Source organism: Hydra viridissima, unplaced genomic scaffold, assembly GCF_058129835.1.
Source record: "Hydra viridissima isolate aposymbiotic clone 2 unplaced genomic scaffold, HvirCarnegie_v1 scaffold_4, whole genome shotgun sequence".
NCBI classification, from domain to species: domain Eukaryota; kingdom Metazoa; phylum Cnidaria; class Hydrozoa; order Anthoathecata; family Hydridae; genus Hydra; species Hydra viridissima.
Window position 1 is genome coordinate 20733227 of NW_028324303.1, and position 21432 is coordinate 20754658.

The window sequence follows — 21432 nt, forward strand, 5'->3', positions numbered from 1 at the left end:
AAATAGAGAGTAAGAGTTCATAAAAAAGCCTCGCTATTTTGCTGAAGAAGAAATGGATGTCTAGATCTTTTAAAATAAGGAACTTTTTGATTTCTTTTTCCGAAAAATGGTTGGAGCAGTTTTCCTTTTTTAAATTTCACTTATGCAGTTTAACATCACAGGAAATATTATTTTGCTTTTTAACAAACTCTTAAAAACATCAGAAGTAATTCTAAATGCAACTCTATTAAAGGTTTTCACAGAATAACAAAACGACTTCCTTTTTTTTTTTTTAAAGATAAAAAAAAGTTTGAACTATCTTTAAATAAGAAATGTGAGAACAGTTTAACAGAACTTCTTGTTTATTATGTCTTTAGCGAAACAGATAAAAATATTTGCAAAAGCGAAGATAAAACAAACTACACAAAAGGCCCATCTTTATTGCCAAACTGAACAAACTTATCTAAACTACATAAATGGTCTCATGATATTGCCATATTGAACAAACTTTTCTAAAGTACCCTCTTTTTGAATTTTTAGCTTCATGTTTTTAATTTTGTCTTTAATATGGCTTTGGTAGGAGTACTTTTGCAAGACATGAATGAGCTTGTCACTGCTATGATTTGCCAAGATGCCAAGGTAATCTTTGTACGAGCAACTTGAGCTTACATCTGTAAACACGTCTTGCAAGATGTATGCCAACACCAAAGCTGCACATCGAGGAAAACTTCTGGTGTTGAACCATTCGTTGTGGCCAGGGCAAGCATTCAGCTTTTCAACTATTTCATCTAAAATTTTGCAAACTCAAGTCATAACACAAAGTGATTAAATCAAATATTTATTTGGTTCTGAAGTAAGACAAGATTTATTCTGTTTTTTTATTTATTTATTTATTTTTTGTTGACCTTATTGTTTGCACTGATAGCAATAACTGGTTTTTGAAAGATTACCTAATTGGCATTGGCTAACTTCTGCTTTGTTTTCCTTTGTTCTTGGCTGAGTTGATCCTGAAATAAAATAAAACCATGTTCATTTTTCTAATTCATAAAAACCATCAACAGTTTCTAAGTGTTAGAGATGATAACAAGCTGTGCATGATTTCTAACGGTGATGTTTCTAACTTCATCATTAGAAATCGGGTAGACACAACTTTCTAAAAGTACACTTAGCAATGATGGCTAGTTTTTGTTAACAGTTAACCATCTGAAATTGTGCAAGAAGAGGTTTGTGTTTATATATCTTTGTATAAATTAGGTTTTACATTACCGATGAGTTCTTGAGTGAAAGATGGCATTTCCAACTTGATTTTTTTTCTTCTTGGATCTTTTACTTCTAAAACATAATCAGTTTTAGTATCATTCACTTGTATAAACATTTAAGCAATCACAGAATTAGTCCTGCAACAAATACAAACACACTTCTGTGTTGTTTTTTTGTTTTGTTTTGTTTTTTTTACAGCTTTAACAATAACAATAGGGCAAGGAGTTGATTTGGGCATTTTCATTTTTTGAAAGCGTGTTGAGATTTGCATAAAAATCAAAAATCAAAAAGAATTTACCTCTGGATGTACAGGCAAGACTTTGGCTAAATAGGCTACCAACAGATTGAACAGCATAAGGTGAGAGCTGCTTTGCAAGAACAGTACCAGCCTGTTGGACTGGAACAGCTGAAACTGGATCAGATGAAAGAAACAAACTGGGTTTGGCCAATGTTTGCTGAAAAGCAACAAGGCTAGGAGTCAGAGGAACAGAAAAGACCTCTTTTGAAGGACAGAAAGCGACTTGCTGAGAAGGAGAAGCAGAAACAGGTTTGGCAACCACTTGCTCATTAAAGTAAACTGGAGAAAGTTTTGCATGGTGCTCAATAAAATCCGGTTCATCAGGAAATAATGTTAATGCAAGAGGAGAACAAGCTGTGCCAACAGGAACAGCTAGAGTCTGATCTACATCCATACAAACAGCTTGTTCATTAGGAACTAGTTGTGCAAGGGCAGGGGATAGTTCAAGAACTGGACCAGCGATTGTTTGTTCAGATGGAACAGACGAAACAGGAGTTGAGGTAGGTTCACACAAGAAATCTACGGCATGGTCGTTGCTATCCTCTAAAGGAAAATTGTTTTCTACAGCTGGAGCAAACGGAACCACTGTGGTACAGCTGAAAGTAGCAGCACATTCTTCAGAGTCAGAACCGGAGTCTAAATCTTCCTCAAAGATGTCCTCAACCTCATGAAAACCGTACTCCTCTGCATTAGTTTGGAGCCAGTCCATCACATCCTTCTCCTTCTTTGGTGGTCTCTCAGACTTTTCAACAGTCAAAGACTCTATGACTCCGAAGGACTCTCCGATGCCCAGGGCAAAGCGCAACTCCTCTGCAGCGTTCCACTGGGACACATAAAAGCTATCCATTGTGTTCCTGCTGTGCTTCATGTAGAGTGTAGCAAACCGCTCGCGGTCTTCTTTGCTGTTGTTGACAAAGTAAGTGGCTTTCGAACCGCGAATGCAAGTGGCAGTAAGACGCTTCATGGGAATGTTTACTTGGCTTTTTCTGAAGCAGGACGTCAGGCAAGAGGTGATAGCAGAGGAACCCATTTGGTAAACAGGCACTCTAGTTGCACCGAGTGTCACACATTCGTCTTTGTTGGGTCTCATCGATGGAAAAAGGGGCCTGTAGCAGTCGCTCAACTCCAAAACAGTCTTGGTGTCTGCAGCCATGTAGTGAGAGTCGTTGACAAGAAGGTCTCTGTATCTCAGCAAATAAATATCGATCAACACTTTCAAGTCGTTCGGCACTAGAATGTTTTTGGCTCCGTACTTGTATGCTGTTTTGTAGCGCTCTTGCACAATGCAATATCCACACTCACTCTTCTCAGCAGCCATGTAGTCTCTAATGTTTAAAAGAGCAATGTTAGATTTTCTTAAACTGTTAATTACAGTGACAGAGAGCAGAAGATGGTTTCGTAGAGACACAGCATTGTCTCTAGTCGGTGTAAGAGACGGCTTTCTAATCGATTCCACCAACTCTCTTACGTATGCAGACTTGCCATATTCGGTCAGCAAACTGTCATTGATGATGTTGATGCATTTTTTGCTTTTCACAAGGCTCCTCCTCAAAGAACGAAAGGGCCTCAGCACTTTTTGTAACTCCTCCACCTTGCAGCGCAAACGTCGGATGGCCTCATGAGAAAGTCCGAAATAGACGTTCCTGGCTTCACTGAAACGAAACAGGAGACAAAGGTAGACGAGGCGGTTGTACAACGTGTGACAAGACATGGCTTTTGTTTGGTCAAGTTCACTCAGCTTGGAATTGAGCTGAATGTTTTTAAAGTGCATGGAAAAGTATCTATCCTCCAAAACGTTGGAATTGGTGAGAGCGTTCGGGTGCAGCGTCAGCGTGCTGTCACAACATGTCAATATTTCAACAACTGCATTTTTGTAGATCTTTGCTTGTGACAAAGTGTTGTTGTTGGCTACCACAAGCCACTTTTCAAAATCTCTGAAGAGCTCATCTGCTGACTGGTAATAAAAGTGAAAAGCATCTTTGTCCAGCTGAAACAAAAGTCTCTTATCATCTGTCAAGACGGAGGAGTTGGAAACCAAGTGCTTTAAGGAATTAAAATCAGAGTCTAGGACGGATTCGGTTTTCAGCTCTTTGTTTTCTACAGAGGTGCAGTGGTTTGCAGAAGGAGCCTCGGACGAACCAGCAACTGATGAGGGCAAGCTTAAAAGAGGATCAGAGGAAAGAACCGGAGAAGAAAAAGACGAGGAAGGCCCAGGAGCAGAGGATGCAGAGCCTGATGCAGACGCTTGTTCAGCTACTGGCTTAATACCAAAGAAGGCAGGTCGAATAAATTGGGGGACATAGAGCTTCTCGTTGTCGTATCGCTTTGCCTCTGCAATCTTTTGTTTGATCATCTTGAAATCGTAGAAATGAGTCTCTTTCAAGTGTATGTCCAGTCGGTCGTAATATTTCCAACATTGCAAACAGGGGTAAGGTTTTGGACAGCCGGACTTGCGTTCGAGACGAGCATGCTGAAACTTCCTGACCATTGCAGAGTAAAAGATGGAAGCTTCATCCAAAGTCCAAGAATGATCTTTTTTAGTCAAGTGTCTTTTAATGCTTGTGGACGAATGTTTGCACAAAGGCATCGGACAGCTAACAGCGTACCTCTTCTTGGTACCATAGAAAGGTACAACCCTGTTTACGGACCCACACGCTGCAACTAATGCGGCCCTGACTTTGTTTTTGAGCTTTAAGTCTCTCTGTTCTTGTGACTGCTTTCTTTTCTTTTTTTTCGCTTTAGAGTTCAGAGAAGGGGCAACAACAGTGTTGTTTTCTTGTGAAGAAGACATGTTCAGGTGTTTGTTTGCAACGGTTTATGCTAAAAAAAGAAAACAGTTAGTGAGAGTTTTTTTCTTCTGCCTGCATCCCATCCTGGAATGTTCACAACTGCAGGGAAGAGCTGTGTTTTTTCGAACCCTCTGCAAAAGAGAAGGAAGAAAGAAAAGAGAGCGACAAGAAGAAACAAAGTTTCCACTAGCAAATGAAGAAGAATGAGAGCAACTAGCCTTACATGCATGGTGGCAGCAGTGATTGCTATTATGAGAAGGAGAATGAGAAAAAAAAAGAAAGAAACAAATAAATAAAGAGATGGAGTTTGAGAGGATCTCACAACCATATGACTCAAAGAAAGAAACTGTGTTGAAAAAAGGCAAGAGAGGGCAAATAGAACTTGCTAACAAGGACAAATGACAGACAAAACTACAACAGTAACAACTCTCATTGCAAGCATAATAACAACAGCATCAGCATCACTGACTCAGAGAGTGTTGACAAAACAAAACAGATTAAAAAAACAAGCAATGTGGCTGAACAGTAACAACAATCATTGCAAGCATAATAACAACAACAGCATCAGCATCAGCAACACTGACTCAGAGAGTGTTGGCAAAACAAAACAGATTAAAAAAACAAGCAATGTGGCTGAACAGTAACAACAATCATTGCATGTATAACTACAACAACAACAAAAACAGCAACAGCATCACTGACTCAGAGGGTATTGATAAAAAAACAAACAAAACCAAAAACAAAAAAAAAAACAAATAAAAAAACAAATGAAAAAACAAAACAAGCAAAGTGGGTGAACAGAAACAACTCTCATTGCAAGCATAATAACAACAACAGCATCAGCATCAGCACCACTGACTCAGAGAGTGTTGACAAAATAAAATAGATAATAAACAAGCATATTGGGTGAACAGTAACAGCTCTCATTGAAAGCATAATAACAACAACAGCATCAGCAACAGCATCACTGACTCAGAGGATATTGATAAAACAAACAAACAAACAAACAAACAAAAAAAAACAAACAAAACAAGCAAAGTGGCTGAACAGTAACAGCTATCATTGCAAGTAAAATAACAACAACAGCATCAGCAACATCATCACTGACTCAGAGAGTGGTGATAAAATAAAACAGATTAAAAAACAAGCAAAGTGGCTGAACAGTAACAACAATAAATACAAGTAAAATAACAAAAGCAGCAACAGCATCACTAACTCACAGGGTGTTGATAAAAAAAACAAAAAAACAACAAACAAACAAAGCAAGCAAGCAAAGTGGGTGAACATTAACACTCATTGCAACTACAATAACACCAACAGCAACAGCATCAGTGACTCAAAGGGTGTTGATAAACAAAAACAAAAGCACAAGCAAAACAAGCAAAATGGGTGAACATTAACAACACTTATTGCAAGCATAATAACAACAACAGCATCAGCATCACTGACTCAGAGAGTGTTGATAAAACAAAATAGATTATAAACAAGCCAAGTTGGTGAACATTAACAAACACTCATTGCAACTATAACAACAACAACAGCAACAGCATCACTGGCTCAAAGGGTGTTGATAAAATAAAGAAATAAAAACAAAACAAGCAAAGTGGGTGAACAGTAACAACTCCCATTGCAAGCATAATAACGACAACAGCAACAGCAACACCATCACTGACTCAGAGAGTGTTGATAAAATAAAATAGATTATAAACAAGCCAAGTTGGTGAACATTAACAAACACTCATTGCAACTATAACAACGACTACAGCAACAGCATCACTTACTCAGAGAGTGTTGAGAAAAAAGAAACAAAAAAAACAAAAAACAAAACAAAACAGAAAACAAAAATACAAACCAAGTGGGGAACATTAACAAACACTCATTGCAACTATAACAACAACAACAGCAACAGCATCACTTACTCAGAGAGTGTTTATAAATAAAACAAAAAACAAAAACAAGAAACAAAAATACAAGCCAAGTGGGTGATTACTAACAGCGCTAACAGCAGCAACAACAGTGTCTTTAGAAACAACAAACAAGTACAACAGCAACAACTGCTTTTACAGAGTATAACAATAACAACAACATGGCACTAACGACAACAAAAGGGTTGGAATAAAAACCTGTAGGCAAAAGGAGAGCTGCATTCAGACAAGATCGATTACAAAGAGGCTCTTCTTTAGGACAGAGGAGAAACTGCTTTTGAGGGACAGAGGTACTTTTGTTGTTGTTGTTGTTGTTGTTGTTGTTGTGCAGAAACCAACAAACTTTTATTGAACCGAATATAACCGAATATAACCGAAAGTCTTGTTTGCTTCTGTTTTGTGCCATCAAGAAGGGAAAACAAAACATCACAAAACAAACGAAGCAAACGAAACAAACAAACAAACAAACGAACGAAACAAACAAAAAAAAAAAAAATTAAAAAAATTAACAAATAAACAAACAAACAAGCAAACAAACAAAAGCTTTCTCTGGGCGCCAAGGACCGAGAAAGTTGAGCAAACGTGACGTTGAGGGGGGGGGGGGGGGTACTTAAGGACAGCAGACCGACCAATGGCACGCTTAGGAGAGACCCACGTGAATGCTACATTTTCTTTCTATGTACGCTGGATCCGCTCAATGTCTGGAATTTCCAGCACTCACGTGTCATCACTCCAGCCACCAGATTGGCCCACACTTTGCACACTTTCAAGACTTGAACCTCACTTGTGCTCAATTTGAGCAAAAAAAAAAGCTAAGTCTCGCATGGCACGACAACTTTTAGAAAAGCAAACAAAGGCAAACGAAGAAAAAACAAAAACAAATAAACAAAAACAAAACCGAAAAGGGAGAGAGAGAGAGCAAGTCGACTCATTTCTCTCGACTGCCTTAAACGAGAAGTCTAAAACGTTTAAAAGTTGAAAACTAAGTTTTTTAAATGAACTGCACCGAAAAAACTTTACGACAGTTTAGCTGCTTAAAAACGCAGAGGAAAATATTTTAAAAAACTTAAGCGTTCTAGAGATGTCCTTTTTTGTTTTTGTTTTTTTTTTTTTTTTAATATTTTGGTTTGTTTCTGGTTTGTTTTTTTTTTTTAAATTCTAGCGATCGAGCATGATTGAACGGTTTCATCAACCTGTTGGCTCACGTGCTCGTAGGCTAGAACTTTGATTGCTTTTGTTGTTGAGAATTGTGAATGTCCGAGCAGGTTTTTTTATCGATTTCATCGCTTGTGGCGAGGCAAAATAAAAGCGCTTTTTGGACGAAAGAAAAAAGATTAAAGGAAAAAGTGAAGAAAAAAATAAATAAATAAATAAAATAATAAAAACAAAAACAAAACAAGAGGTTATGTGTCATAAACATTTATTTTCTCACGCGATGACGTCTAGTTTTGTTACAGTAATTAAAATATGGTATCAAGTTTGTAATTTCTATCTTATTTTTAGTTACGGATAATTGCCAATTATGTCACGTTTAGTATACACAACGCTGTTTTCTTAATAGCAATATGATACAAAACAAGTTATAAAAAAAAAAGCGTTCGCTCGATCTTCCTTAGTCAGTTGAACAAAAAGAAATTTTCACAACATATGATTGATTTGGTTGTCCTAGCAAGCTGTTTTAGCAAACGGCTAGAGGTTGCAACTGTTGTTCATTGAAAACGAAAAATCTAGCGTCAGCAAGAAATTTTTGAATACATAATGTACACAAAAGTGGCACTAACAAATGAAAATGTAAAAAAAATTGTTTACCTTGATGCCAGACTCGCAGAGATGTTGTCGCTCGTTGCTATCGACTGCGAACAGCTTTGTTGTTTTTCGAAGTGCCTCTTTATTCTACTTATAGCCGAAGTTTTGGCTTTGAAAAAAAATACGAACGTCGTTAAGCTCAACGAGCTGCTTTAATTGTTGTTCGTGCGAAAACGAAATGCTTAAAACGGATAAAAGTGTTGGCGTAATTACACTTTTCGACCGCGATGCAGTTTGTCAACTGTAGCGTACTTTTTTGGCTCGTGGAGCAAAAGCCTCATGATAATAGCAAAGGCTTAAAATGTCTTAACATGTCAGCAAACGTTTATGACTTCTCGTCCAAGGCAGTTGAGAAAAATCAGTCGACTCACTCTTTCTCCCTTTTCTGTTTTGTTTTTGTTTTTGTTTTTGTTTGTGTTTTTGTTTTTCTTTGTTCGTCTTAGTTTAAAATATAAAGAATTCGAAAGGAAGGTTGTTGCTTTGTTTGCTTATTGAAAGTTGTCGCCAGTTGTGAGACTTAGTTTTGTATTTGTTTACTTTTTAAAATATCGAGGAAAATATTTTAGGACATTGCATTCTAAAGGTGCCTTTTTAATAAAACATCTAACGATTTAGCTTTTAACGTTATGCTCAAAAGAATGCCCGTTTCGGTTTCTTTTTTTTTCTGTTTGTTTTTGTTTTTGTTTTTTTTTTTCAATTCGGCATTCTAAGGGTGTCTTTATAACAACATCTAACGATTAAGCGTTTAATGTTGTGCTCAAAATAAAAAAAAGTACCTTTTATATCTCTCAATGGTCTCCAACGATAAAACTGCCGACCAATCGCAACGATTAAACAGCCGACCAATGGCAGCTCAATAGTCTCCAAACATGAAACTGCCGACCAATGGCAGCTCAGTGGTTTGAGAAGTGAGATCATTCGATTTCGTTTTATTATATCCAGTTTGAACTATGTATTGTGTTTTGAATTTCTTTGCTTTGAGATTTTTAATCGATCGATAGCTTTAGGAGAAAAGAAGAAACCCCTCTGACGAAGTCTTGGCTTTTTTAAAAACGCTCAAATTTTGGCAAATAAATCTCATACGAAACGCTACTTTGATGTCAAGCTTTCGTTACTCCCTACTCCCTTCTAGCGGAGGGCGTCAAAAAGGTATTGCATCCTAGAGCTAAAAGGGAGGAGGGAAGCAAGTTTTTTTTTCGTTTTGTTTGCTTTTTTATGTTTTTTGTTTTTTTGAGGGGGGAGAGTTAGAGGGTAAGGGGGTTAGGATTAGAGGGGGTTGGGGTTACGGTTTGGAAACCTGGGGACGAGGATATCTAGCAGGAGTTTAGTGTCCACGAGGGGCGTCCTTCGGTTGTAACGTGCCGCTAGGTGCACGCGTCTAGTAGTTTCGTTGCATCGACCTAAAGGAGTTCTCCGAAAGGTCTTGCGCTTTGGGCTCGGGCAAACGGCCTGCATCCATTGTAAACACGGTCTCTGCCGTTAGAAAATCGTTAACCAGGCGTTTGTGAGCTTTAACAACCATCCCTTTGAGTTTAAAACGAACGTTTCCCCAAAAGCCACTCGAGATGGAGGTACTCACGGAGGTTTGTTACGGTAACAACCCTGTGGTTTGCCATCTTCTTTCTTTCCGCAGCGTCGCAAACGGATCGGCCGGTCTCTTAAGTGACGAAAAAACGTCTGATCTCTCGACTGGAATGCTTAACGTACTAAGATTAGTAGAGTTAGTACTAAGAGTCGCATCTGGCCGCCGTAACTTTCTTCGATGATCTCTTGCAAATTTCGTGACGTCGCTTTCAAAGCTCTAGGGTCGATTTTAGCCTTCGATTTTAGAGTCGATTTTAGCCTTCGGTGTGGCTCTGTACAACTTTTGCGGTGAAAAAGGTTGCGCGGAGTTCTACAGTTGTATTTAGCCGACAGACGCTGGCAACGCAGAAACAGAATGACTCTTGGGCGGCGCAAACCGAGCGTTCAGCAAACTTGTCGCATTTTACGTCAAAGCGGACAATCTGCACGACAAATAAAGCTAACTTTCTCGTTGCAACAGGTAGTCACTGGACGTTGGACGAGTGTGTACAGCTGTTTTGCGTCGAAAGCCGACCGGTGGCCGGATGCGACTCTTCGTTTCACTCGAAAATCAGAAGGCCAGGAACAACCTTGGTCTGTAATGAATGAGTTCGTATTTCCATTCGAGGCACTAATTACTGCAGTTTTAAAAGTCACCTAAAGTTTAAGCTCATCTCTCCATTCAAGAAAAACAAGCATCAGAGTTTCGGAAAGTTTGCATGCACGACACCACCATCGATGATACTTAAACAAACAGAAAATGAATTGCAAAACAGAACCACTGAATTGCAAAACATAACAACGGACAGCTTGTAAAAAGCATGGTGATGAGCTTCTTCAATCCAATCAAGGAACCAAGCATCACAGTTTCGCCAATGGTGCACGTGCAAATCAGCAAACTACGATACTTAATCAAACAACTTCACTGTTTTGCTAAGTTTGAGAACGGATGGCTAAGAACAACCTCGTTAGTGAGTATGAAGTCATCTCTTCATTCAAGGAATTAATAATCAGAGTTTTAGAAATCTCTTACGTGCGATACTACTATCAACGGTACTTAATCAAACAGCCTCTCAGAATTGCCTAGTTTGAGAACGGAAGGCTAGGAACAACCTTAGTAGTGGGTCAGTTCAACTTTTCATTCAAGGAATTAAGCATCATTATTATTATTATTATTATTATTATTATTATTATTATTATTATTATTATTATTATTATTATTATTATTATTATTATTATTATTATTATTATTATTATTATTATTATTATTATTATTATTATTATTATTATTATTATTATTATTATTATTATTATTATTATTATTATTATTATTATTATTATTATTATTATTATTATTATTACGAAATGGATTTTCATAAGACGTTGATACTAAGGGTCCGCGTCTCGGAATCGTTTTCTCGAAATGAACCGGGAAATGCGTAACGAGACGAGAAATTTCCCGGAAAAAAATAACGAGACAAAGGAACCGATTATCCCGGAATAAAGTTATAAATCGGGACATAAATTTTTTCTCGGAATTTAAAAACTGTGTCCCGGATAATTATGAAACGTTACGAGACAGAGCAATTAAATTAACAAGATATCTAACGCGCTTTCGCAGTGAAGAAAGTTTTTTGCCAACCAAGTTTGTTTTGCCAGCCAGAAATGACGCAATCATAAAAACAAAGCTAAACAAGGACTTATTAATTGTCCAGTTTAAATAAAGCGGATTTAAAAACTTTAAAATCTTGCTTCCCTTTTTCTTACGGAATTTTTTTGAAGTAAGACATCTAGTTAATATATATCATTGAGACATAGATATTTATATCAATTTGCCTCAATTATATATTAATGCCATATCCATGCCATAACGATTCGAGACGTGGCATAACGGTACGAGACATTCTATTAAGATACGTGACAAAACAAGACATGCTACAATGATTCGAGACATACGAGACATTCCGAACGCGTGGATTAAGGATGAACAAGTTAAATCCTTGATTATTAATGGGCAGTTGGGCAGATTTGGTTACATTTGGCTGCCAAGACAACTTGGCAGTAACAATAAGGGCCAGACTTGGCCTTTTCATAAGTGTTTTCACAAGTGTAGACATAAACACATAAGTGTTTTCACAAATTTTCATACGTGTTTCCGTAATTGTATGGCTGGCAGAATAAATTTGCTGTTAAAAAATGCAAATCATTCACAACAAAAACAATAGCAATTAAAAACGTTTTTCAATAACCAAAAAGTTTAAACTTATATATTATAACTCTTTTTATATATTAGTGAAATTTAATGCTAAAAGCATCAAAGTGTCTTTCTTGGACCATCTGTGCACTAAAGCAGGTAAAAATATTTGATATTTTTTGATAATAAAAGAAAAACAGAGACATCAAATAATATAAGACATACCAATTTTGAATGTTATGCATGTTTCAATTAAAAAAAAAATAATTTTGTGAAATTAGTGAATTACTAAATTAGTATAGTAAAGTTGAACTGTCGTTAGTTGAATTGTCCTAACTTTTTAGGGCCCGCGTAACATAGTTTCATTTTTCGGGAAATGGCAAGGCTATACCAGTACTCTCTGGAGAGTGGGCACGTCAACATTTTGCTCCTGGATTTTAATTTATTCTTTAAATTTTTAGTGAGACTTTTACATCCGGCGCTGTCTGAGTATAGTCAAAGTCAAATTGTCAATCAGTCTGCAAGATGCCACGAAGCAAAGGTCATATCTGGAAATTTTATGAGGAGCAAAAAACAGACGAAACCCATGATGACCGTGGTATAAGCCAGGCCAATGGTAGGTGCAAGCTTTGTGGCAATATTTACAAGGTCAATGATGGTAACACATCTGGCATGCGTAAGCATCTACTTCGTGCCCATCCTCGTGAGTTTAAAGAGCTGGAGAAACATAAAGCCGTCCACAAGAGAGATTCTGATTTGGCCTCCTTGGACGAACTTGAAAATATCTATAATGAAGATGAGACTAATGAGCCACAAAGAGGTGAGTTAAAAGTGTAAAATGAAGTTGCTAGTAGCAACTTTATCTTAAAAAGATATTGCAATGATTTTTTTAAACTCTTTATTGAAATAAACGTTTTTGTGTATTGTCTTTTTAATCCCAAAAGAAGAAACCTCTTTTTATGACTTATTTTAATAAGTTAATACTCAATTTATACCCCAAATTAATAAATTAGCAATCAGTACCGCACAAATTTTTTTTTTTACCTCAGCATAACGATACTTAGCAATACTAAACTATTTTAAGATTTTTTCCAGGCGAAAAATTTCCTCAAGTTCTTAACCGCTCCATTAAGAAAAGAAGAATTTCCATGCCTGATTGTCTTATTGAGCACAAGTCAAGCCAGGCAAGACTGAGTCAGCGTCTGAAGTACAAATCCAGAGATCCAAAGCAACTTCGAGGCGACTTGGAAATTATGAAACTTCTGGCAAGGATGAATCTTCCATTCAGCTTTGTTGAGGCAAAACCTTTCAAGGAGTTTATGCACTACTTAGATCCAAAGCTGAAAATAAAGGCTGCCACAACTTATTCTAGATACAAGCTTTGTTGTATGACAATGCCAAGACGGCTGTGGATAAAGTTTTGGAAACTGATCTACTGGAAAGTCCGGGAATGGCTCTGAGCACGGACATTTGGACTTCAAGGAACTTTGATCCATACCAATCATTGTCTGTTCATTAAATTGACAAGGAGTGGACCCTGAACAAGTTTGTCGTTTCTGTCAGTCCGTTCAGTGAGAGGCACACAGCAAACAACATCGCCAAAAAGATCGACAAGTAAGTTAAATTACAAAATGTACTTTTTTACATGAGTTAAGTTAATTGTGTTCAACAGTTTGCACGTTTATAATCAGTGCAAAGGAAAGTTAGTTATGTTAGTGTTTGTATTAGGCATAAATTACCATACTGTGACAATACTAGACATTTCAGTTTGCCGTAATTTTTTGTTACTTTTTTTAGGGTTGTTGCCGATCTACCTGCATCAGGAGCTGTTTCAGTTGTCGTAACTCATGACAATGCTGCCAATATCAAAGCTGCAATTCCAAAGTGCACCTTTATTGATGAGTCTTTGCTTTGTGTGGACCATACCTTGAAATTTGGCCATCAAGGACACTGTCGATGCCACCACAACAGTAAATCATGCAATCACTTGTGCTCAAAGGCTAGCAGAAAAGACGCACAAGAGTCATTTGGCGAATGAAAGAATCAAGGCCGAAATTGCAGCTATGAACAGGGACATTCGTCTTTCCATGGAAACCGATTCAAAGGAAAATGTTACAGAGTTGGTCTACAAAAAGTTCATCACTGCCAACAACACTCGCTGGAATTCTACATACATGTGTGTGCAGAGTGTCTTTGACATGAAAGAACCTCTTTTGGCAATAAAAGCAAGGCCAGGCATTGACCCAGCAGATGTTGCATCTCTTGTCCCCTCTGAATTGGAGTCTAAAATCTTTAAGGAACTGTTGCCTACTCTCAAACTGTTGGCAAAGACATCTGAGAGACTTAGTGCAGATAAAAAGCCAACTCTACACATCGTTGTTGGTGGTCTACACAGTTTACAGCACCACATCAACAGGGTTGAATTGATCAAGGATGATTTGTCAGACATAAGCAAATCTTTTTTAAGAACTTTTCAGCCAAGCTTGATAAAAGGTTTCCCAATGCTGGCGCTCATACTATGTTTCTTGATGTTGGTCATCTCCTTAATCCTTACTACAAGGGTGTAGCATCCAAAAAATTTGGAACATATGATAAAACCTACAAGTACTTGGTTGAAAACCACACCAATCATCATGAATGGCTCAATAAAATCATGGATCAACCAACGGCCACTGCAAACTTGGAGGAGGAAACAGATTCGTTGGCTCAAGACGTGATTGAATTTCATTCTCAACACACAGCAATTTAGGACAAGTCCGACATTGCCAAGGAATGGGATGTCTACAAGAATATGCATCCCTGGCCAATGAAAGAGGCCCAGGAAAATGTTCTTGGGTTTTGGAAAAAACATGAAATGACTTTACCTCTTTTGGCTGAAGCAGCACGGCGTTACCTAGCAATTCCAGCATCATCGGCCACTTCCGAGAGGGCCTTCTCTGCAGGAGGAAACATAGTCACTCACAAAAGGACCAAGCTTCAGCCGGAAAATGTTGAAAAGTTGCTCTATATCCAACAGAACTATGACTTTGTTCAAATCAAGTCCTGGAAACTGACCTCAGAAGATGACAAAGATCCTGGTAGGGCATTCACAAAAATTCTAAAGAGAGATCTTAACTTTATTGTTGCCTTTAGTAAAATCTTAAATTTTGCCACATCCATTTATTGCTTCTATGTTTCTTGTTTTAACTTTAAACTTTTAAATTCTTTTTAAACTGAAGTTTTGCTCAGTTTAAAAAAATTTTGTAATTTTTCTTCCAGATTTGTTGCCTCAAGAAAGTGATCAAGCCAATGTTGTTTAATCAGATGATGTGGTTGAGATTCAGCCTAATCCAAAACTGCCAAGTCAGCCGATGTCACGAGCAAGTACGGCCTCCTCTAGAATCTCTACTGCTACAACATCTCATGTACCAGGTATTACGCCATTAATCACCAGTTCAAGGAGTTCTGCTGCAGCTCCTTTTGTTGGACCATCCAAAGCTCCAACTGATGCACCTTCAACTAGTGACACAAGTAAATGAATTGTTTGACAAAGTTTGTAATTAAAAACTTTTATTTATTGCCAATAAAATTCAGTTAATGTGCATTACAGTACAGCAATCACAAATAAAATAAATGAAACACATGCAAATTTTCATTTCAATTTTTATTTGTCTTGTTAAGCCTCGGTAAATAGTTTAATTACGATAAAGTAACCAAAACAGTTCTAATGGCCGAGCCCCCCAGCAGAATACTAAATTTCGCATTAAAAATTAACTAGTATGTCTCGTTATGTCTCGTTATGTCCCGTTAAAAAGATGTAAATTCCGGGAAATTGTGAAGCTCCTATTTTGTCCGGGACATCTCGTCTCGTCTCGGTATCGTCCCGGATTTCGAGTGAAAATTGAAAATTGTTTCGATATTTATCGCTAATCGGGACAAAGCTTTTAGGATCGTCTCGTCTCGTCTCGATTTAAAAAAATAACGAGACGCAGACCCTTAGTTGATACCGCGTAATTATTGCGGTACCACTTTATTACAAATTGCTTCTTCTTTTCTCGGCGATTTAGGAATGAACAGTTTTCATTAATTTAGTTATATGTCGTTGTGTAAATATATCTATGTATAGTTACATAGTTTCCTATTATTTTCGTGGTACAGCTAAAATGCAATAGAAGAATACGTGGAAATGATGCAGATATTTTTTTCTTGTTTTATTTGCTGGTGTAATAGTGTTTAAATTAGTATATTATGACCATGAAAAAACATGTCATAACTTTGTGACTGTACTAAAGAAAAGATTACTGAGCTCCAGCTTGGTATGCAAGTTGTTTAAAGTGTTCCAGTTAATCAACTGCTATTTCTGCCTTTTTTTTCTGTTACTCAAAAGATTTCAAAAAGAAAAATAAGCAATAACTTGAATATCTAAAACTCCATCTACCATGCAAACATTTGCACATCTGCTATACAAACATTTGCACTCTGTAACATTATCAGATATTGATGTTGTAGCTTTCAAGTCATCTGATTCTATGGATGAATAATGAGAGTGATCTTTAAATCCATTTGATGATAATTGTGATAAAATATTTTTTATCAAATCATTCTGAGTTGAATGATTTTGCAAAAGGTGAATATTTTCCATTTTGCTTAATTTTAAGCTTTCAAACTGTAAGAGAAAAGACTGCTGAATTCTGACACTGCAATAGAGAAGCAGCACTGTGGAAGTAGTTCAATTTAGATGTTCAGCCTAATTATTGTAATGATTTTGAAGGGCTTCTCACTATTAAATATAGAGTTTTTATTGATTATTCTAAAAGAAGCTTGAAATTTTACTTCACAGTAGAAGTATATACAATTCAATCATACAAGGACATTCTGTGAATTTGATAAATTATAATGAGTGTTCTAAAGAATTGGTAATACTGTATTCATGAAAAGGTTATTTGTGCTGAATATATGCTAATCATTTTTCTGCTGGATCAGAAAGGAGTTCACAGTTTGTTACAACAATATATGCTATAGAAGATATAACTTGGAACGTATTCAGGGGAAGAGGTGTGGAATTTCTTGGGGAATAGTAAAGCTGCTTTAAGCTGACTCAAGAGATGGATACTCATATGAACGCAAGCACTTGAATTTAGTAGAAGCACCCAAATTATTTGGAAAATCACTTAAGTGACTTAAGCATGAGAACTTTATGAGAGACACCCCAGAAGTTGTATATTTATGATCATTAAAGAAAAGTATTTTTATGCAGTTGTTATATCAGCATAATCAATGATATGCACATGATTTTATTATTTTCAAAAATTATTTACTTGCTAATTTACATTCACTATCACAACTTTATGATCAATTAATTGTTGAACTAAACTTCTGACCAAAATCCTATTAAGGATTTATGGAAACAACTTGATAATAAAGTAAGTTTGCATGTACATATGTCACGGTTTGTAGATTTGGGGTCCTAATATCAATGAAATACCCTATGGAAACCCTTTTAAAGGGTGATAGTGCATGTCATATGGAACACAAAATGAGTGATTTGAAAATCCTGGATTAAAATCCAACAGACTTATTTAGCTTTGAATGTTTTACTACGAAATACCCATGCATTTAGGCTATGAGTAGCCCAAAAAGTTTGTTGAAAAAAAATTTTTTTTGCATTTTTTTTACAAAACACAACATATTAGCCTGTAAAATTCAAACCAATATTCTTTAACTAATTTATTTTCTAAGTGAGTTCGTTTTCAAGTTCTGTTACAACCTTGGATTTACATTAATGGATTACAGAGAAAAGGCATGTTCTGAAGAAAATTTTCTTTTCTAAAAGGAGCTCCATTGGTGGAATAGCCTCAAGGACAAACTTGTTATCTTGAAATTCAATCAAAGGCACATGAATTACATTTTTGAATTCCTTCGACTTTCTTGAATCTCCTCCTGCCTGGATGTATTCAGAATGCTGTCTTCTGATCTGGCCAAAAGTCCGAAGTTGTCCACAATTTTCAAGACCTGGAGATGCAGCATCACACCAACAACAAGGGTGTTTGCGACTGTGAGACTGAATGCCACAAAGAATGTTGGCCAGCTTTAGGTCACATGAGACAACCAAAGAACCTGTTTGGCATTTTTCTTTGACTTGAATGAGGTCAAAAATGGCCTTCACATTCTGGTAACTCTCAGGAGTGTTTTGTGACAGTGCTATCAGCATCTGCTGCTTAACACTCGTTTTTTTGGTTGATGCTGGTGCCATCAGCATGATTGTCTTCTGTACTGGGCTGTGTGGAGGAGTCTCATCTTCTTCCAACACAATGTGAGTGAAACTCACTTTCAGAAATGATCCACCACCACCAATCCCGAGTTTTAAAATGGAAGATTCTGATAGTTTTCGTGATGCTTTGAAAACATCACTGAGATTGCTGAGGCTCTGGCAGTGCACAACTTGACAAGTTTGACCATTCTCTGCCAATCATAAGTTGCTGACCATGAACTGTTCATTAAGTTTCTGGCCGGCTTGAGCAAACTTCAAAGGAAAACTTGGCTCCACCAATCTAATTGGGCTGATTTGATTTAGTGCTGAACCTAGTTTTCGCATGCCATTGTTTGAAAGTCCTGTATTTTGCTGAATTTGAACCATGGTTCTTTGAATAGCTGCTGAGCCGATGACGGACCTTTAAAAACAATAAAATAACATCCATTAGGAAAAAAAAATTTTATTCTTGCAATGAGAATGATTTAAAGTAAAATTAGGTTGATGAAATAAAATTGAAGCAGGATAATTAATTAAGAGATGAATTTTCAATAAAAGCAGTTGCAATTAGCATTTTAATTAATATAAAAGCATTCTGATTTCTTTTTCTCATAATTATTACAGGTCATAAATTAAATGTTTGTGAATCAACATTTTGAGTGCCTTTAATTTAGCATAATGATACTATGATAATTAACTAGACAATAGAAGTAATTACCTCTCCTCAATGGCAAAAGTTTTCCACAAGGCTAACTGAGTCTAATAGTGCCATTTGGAGATGAGCTTTTGGATACTAAGACTGCTGCAGCCACTTGGTCTGCACCTACGGGATCATCTGTGGCCATTCTTCTCAGGTTTTCATGGCGAGTTCCAATGGTGCAGTTGTGAGGAAGTTCTCGGCCAACAATTGACAAGCATTTTGTGCAGCGCTTTTAAGAACTCTGAGAATTTTGCTTAGGAATTTTTTCGTCGGATTCTTTGACTTTGTCAAACGGATGCTTCTCCTTTCCTTTGATCTTGGCAATTTGGCATAAAAGGCACTCACAAACTGACGAAACTGTGGTTGTAGGTTTGATAGAAATTGACTTGAAGTCAAAAGGTTTAAGCACATGTTTGATTTTTCCAGCACAAAGTTTTCCAATTTGAGATCTGCATGAAACACAAGTAGCCAAAGGCACTCTTTCATCACTGAAATCTATGTCTGTTTGAACCGATTGAAGAATTTTCAACTTATAGTTTTCAGTCAACTCTTGATCACCCTTTTTCATGCATATAACACAAACAGATTTTCTGCAATCTTCATGAGTTTTTGCAAATGTAGGCATCTTTAAATTTATTTAAAAAGCGCTCACTGTGTTTCCATTTTGCTTTCTTCTTTGAATAATTACTGCCATTTCCCGAAAAAATTATTGGCCGGTAATTTTTTAACCGAGGGGCAAAATTCAAACTTGAGAATTTCTCATGATACATCGGAACAGCAACAAGATGCATATTTGGATAAAAGCTTTTAAAATAAAAAAGTTTTGTTTTTATGCATTACATTTTGTATTATATATATTGTTTAAACAAAGCATGTCTTGTAGCATTTTAAGCACATAAATAGATCGCATTATGGTATGCAAAAGCTTATAAACTTCTTGACCAAAATTATGTTTTGGATGTTAATGAGGGATTTCAAAACCCTTTATTTTGGGCTCCCATAGGCATGCACTATCACCCCTTAAAAGGATTTTCATAGGGTATTTCATTGATATTAGGACCCCAAATCTACAAACCGTGATGTATAATTGTTAGTAAGAATAAAATCAACTTTTTTTAGCAAAAATGCAATTCTTTTTTTCCTCAAAAATTTGATGTGAAAGCCAAAAAACAGATAGCAGATTAGGTTCAGCAACCAAATTTAACTAAAATCCATTAGAATACTTTATGTCAGAAAATCGAAAAACAGAAGAATATGTTTTTAAATAGTAATTAATAACAATAATAACAGTAAAATTTTTACAACTTACAACCTACTTATACAACTTGATAGCATATTATTGTTCAAATATTATTTGCTGGACTTTAAATATCATCCACAATATCCTGTGCAAGTTTAATTGTTTTTTTAACACATACACTGTCCTCCAATACTAAGGGAACTCAAAAACAAAATGCTTTTCCAGGGAGCAAAAATGTTTAAAGCGATTATAAAACAGTTTTAACTTCAAAACATTTATTAGAAATACTATTTACTAATGAATGTGGAATATATTCTTCTTTTGTTCTTACGCTTGTAACTCTCTTGTAAATGTTTTTTTGTATGAATAAAAAAACAGTATGAATAAAAGTAACATTTCAAAACAAAGAGAACTTTGATCGTTATACCGTTAAATTCTAGAACAGTACTGCAATTTATTCATAAATTGTTCATTTCGAAACTGGATTTTAATTGAGGAAGACGTAATAGTTTTATAATTAGTTTTTATGTTACATAAAACACTTCAAATGTTATTTAGAAGCTCGAAGTAGGATTATAGCCGAAATACGACAGAATGGCATGTAATAAGTTTAACAGTGCTTTCAAGCGAAAAATCACTGATAATTATAACGCTGGAACAACGCCAAGTGAATTATTTAAAAAGTATAAAATGTCGATTTAGTTGATAAATATAAAACCAAAGGAATTGTTGAAAAAATTCCATTTGCAAGTGCCAGAGATACAATTAAAAAATCGGAACTTGATTTTCAGGGAATACTGTACGGCGATGTTTGGATGATTCATGGTTCTACAGCTTTCGTGTAGCAATTAAAATATTCATATAGGCGAAGAATTGAAAAATAATTTTGGAGTTTGCAAAGACGCACAGAAAATGGGCGGTAGAACAGTGGAGTCGAATATTATGGTCGGACGAGTCGAAGTTTAACCTGAAAGGTTAAGATAGTAAATGAAATGTGAGACCATATGGAAAGCGATTTAAGTGTACACTATTAGAATTGTAAAACATAGGGGTGGCAAAAGCCTGTTGGTTTGGGGTGCTTTTAAGTATTCTCTGGATTAGGATCACTTTATTACATAGAAGGTAAAATGGACAAATACATGTACAATTCAATTCTTTAAAATCACCGATTTTGGAGAACAATATAAATTATTCAAACTGTAACATGCAATCCTCATTGAACAAATGTTATCAAAAATAAGATGAATAGAGATAGTAATCCAAACAATATTTGTCAAACTGTGCGCCATCGTTCATTTTTCCAAATAAGTCATCTGCCTCTAAACGCGTCGAAACAATTTCACTGGAAGTAACGGTGCATAGGAACATGCTCTAAGACCTTGCAACACATCCCCAGGAAATTTTTTTAGTGGGATGTGTTGCAAGGTCTTAGTAGTTGTCGTTTAGATT

General features: G+C 36.3%; 2 protein-coding genes across 2 annotated transcripts; both read right to left on the bottom strand.

The window, feature by feature from the left end:
• Positions 1 to 415: 415 nt before the first annotated feature.
• Positions 416 to 4328, bottom strand: LOC149890457 (uncharacterized). The gene is made up of 4 exons (XM_090084955.1): positions 1538 to 4328; positions 1246 to 1311; positions 930 to 986; positions 416 to 767 (listed from the first exon to the last, which is right to left on the bottom strand). The coding sequence occupies exons 1-4, from the start codon at positions 4326 to 4328 to the stop codon at positions 448 to 450; spliced, it is 3234 nt and encodes a 1077-aa protein (XP_089941081.1). The 3' UTR covers positions 416 to 447.
• Positions 4329 to 18975: 14647 nt separating this feature from the next.
• LOC149890458 (uncharacterized) lies at positions 18976 to 19368 on the bottom strand. The gene has a single exon (XM_090085277.1). The coding sequence runs from the start codon at positions 19366 to 19368 to the stop codon at positions 18976 to 18978; it is 393 nt and encodes a 130-aa protein (XP_089941403.1).
• Positions 19369 to 21432: the final 2064 nt, after the last annotated feature.

What these genes read in the sequence shown, in the direction of transcription:
- LOC149890457 (XM_090084955.1), bottom strand. Translation starts at nt 4,328, where the DNA reads ATGTCTTCTTCACAAGAAAACAACACTGTTGTTGCCCCTTCTCTGAAC. An exon ending in TCTTGCCTGTACATCCAGAG is followed by an intron (nt 1,312 to 1,537) that starts GTAAATTCTTTT and finishes ATTATGTTTTAG; the next exon opens with AAGTAAAAGATCCAAGAAGA. An exon ending in TTTCACTCAAGAACTCATCG is followed by an intron (nt 987 to 1,245) that starts GTAATGTAAAAC and finishes ATTTTATTTCAG; the next exon opens with GATCAACTCAGCCAAGAACA.
- LOC149890458 (XM_090085277.1), bottom strand. Translation starts at nt 19,368, where the DNA reads ATGCCTACATTTGCAAAAACTCATGAAGATTGCAGAAAATCTGTTTGT.